This window comes from Nanorana parkeri, unplaced genomic scaffold, assembly GCF_000935625.1.
Source record: "Nanorana parkeri isolate BGI_ZX_2015 unplaced genomic scaffold, ASM93562v1 scaffold81, whole genome shotgun sequence".
NCBI lineage: Eukaryota > Metazoa > Chordata > Amphibia > Anura > Dicroglossidae > Nanorana > Nanorana parkeri.
Window position 1 is genome coordinate 663,425 of NW_017306349.1, and position 992 is coordinate 664,416.

The window sequence follows — 992 nt, forward strand, 5'->3', positions numbered from 1 at the left end:
GCAGTACGTAGAGACTCGGCGGCGCAGCCTGGAGGACGGAACCAGCGGGGAGAGAGGTAAGTGCAGGGGGGAGGGGAGGGGAGGACGGACTGGCCGGCGGAAGACTTTTTACATGTGATCTTGGGGACATCGCCGTGATGACATGTAAACGAACAATCGGCTTCCCTCACACTACATTTAGTCCTGCTTGTACAGAGCAGGACTAAATGTAGAGAGGGCAACTTACCGCCCGACGCCCGCAACTTCCCCACAAGGACACCGCTGCCGCCCCTCTGCGCCCTGCCGCCCCGGTGCCCTTGTGGGAAATCCGGTGCCTGCACATTGGGCTGAATCTCTCTGTACAGACTGAGCTGGGTGATGCTGCCTCCTCCCTCCCGTCATGCTCCCTGTGATGACAGCACAGAATTTCTTTTCCCCCCCAGCCTGTAACTGGACAGTGAAAGGAGAAGCAGCAGACTGATGAGCTCATCTCTCTCTCGGTCACTCTGCTCTCTCCTTCTATCACCACGTTCCTTGTTATGACCTAAGGCACTGCAGCACAACTGATTGGCTCCTTGTGCTGCTTTCTTCCAGTCTGAGCTGTGCTGTACAGGGGCTGCAAGAGGCCGAATCCAAGTCAGTTTATGATACTTACACTGCTTGTGTTAAAACAAAATAAATGTCATAATTTATTCATGAATACAAAGTTGCGTTACGTTGTGTCTTTTGTATCTGCCCGGAGTTAATTGCCCGTAACGAGCATTGATTAATTGTTTTGTTGCTGTTCCCCAGGCTTACAATTCACGCGGAATGCACAATGCACCTCGAAGATTTCCCTATGGATGTCCATGCCTGCCCGCTGAAATTTGGAAGCTGTAAGTATCTGCCTTTCACTTTTCATTCTTCAACCATTGACTCATTTTATTGCCAAGAGCTTCCATGAATCTCTCCACCTATTATTGTAAATTATCCCACTTTATACTTGCATTTCATTTTTTTTAATTATTAATTTT

The 992-nt window shown here is 49.2% G+C and overlaps 1 protein-coding gene across 1 annotated transcript in view; it reads left to right on the top strand.

The window, feature by feature from the left end:
• Positions 1-992, top strand: part of GABRA3 (gamma-aminobutyric acid type A receptor alpha3 subunit) — a 25,600-nt gene that overhangs the window by 18,258 nt on the left and 6,350 nt on the right. The window contains exon 6 of the mRNA XM_018576994.1: positions 772-854. Coding sequence (XP_018432496.1) covers positions 772-854 — 83 coding nt within the window. The remainder of the gene's footprint in view (positions 1-771; positions 855-992) is intronic.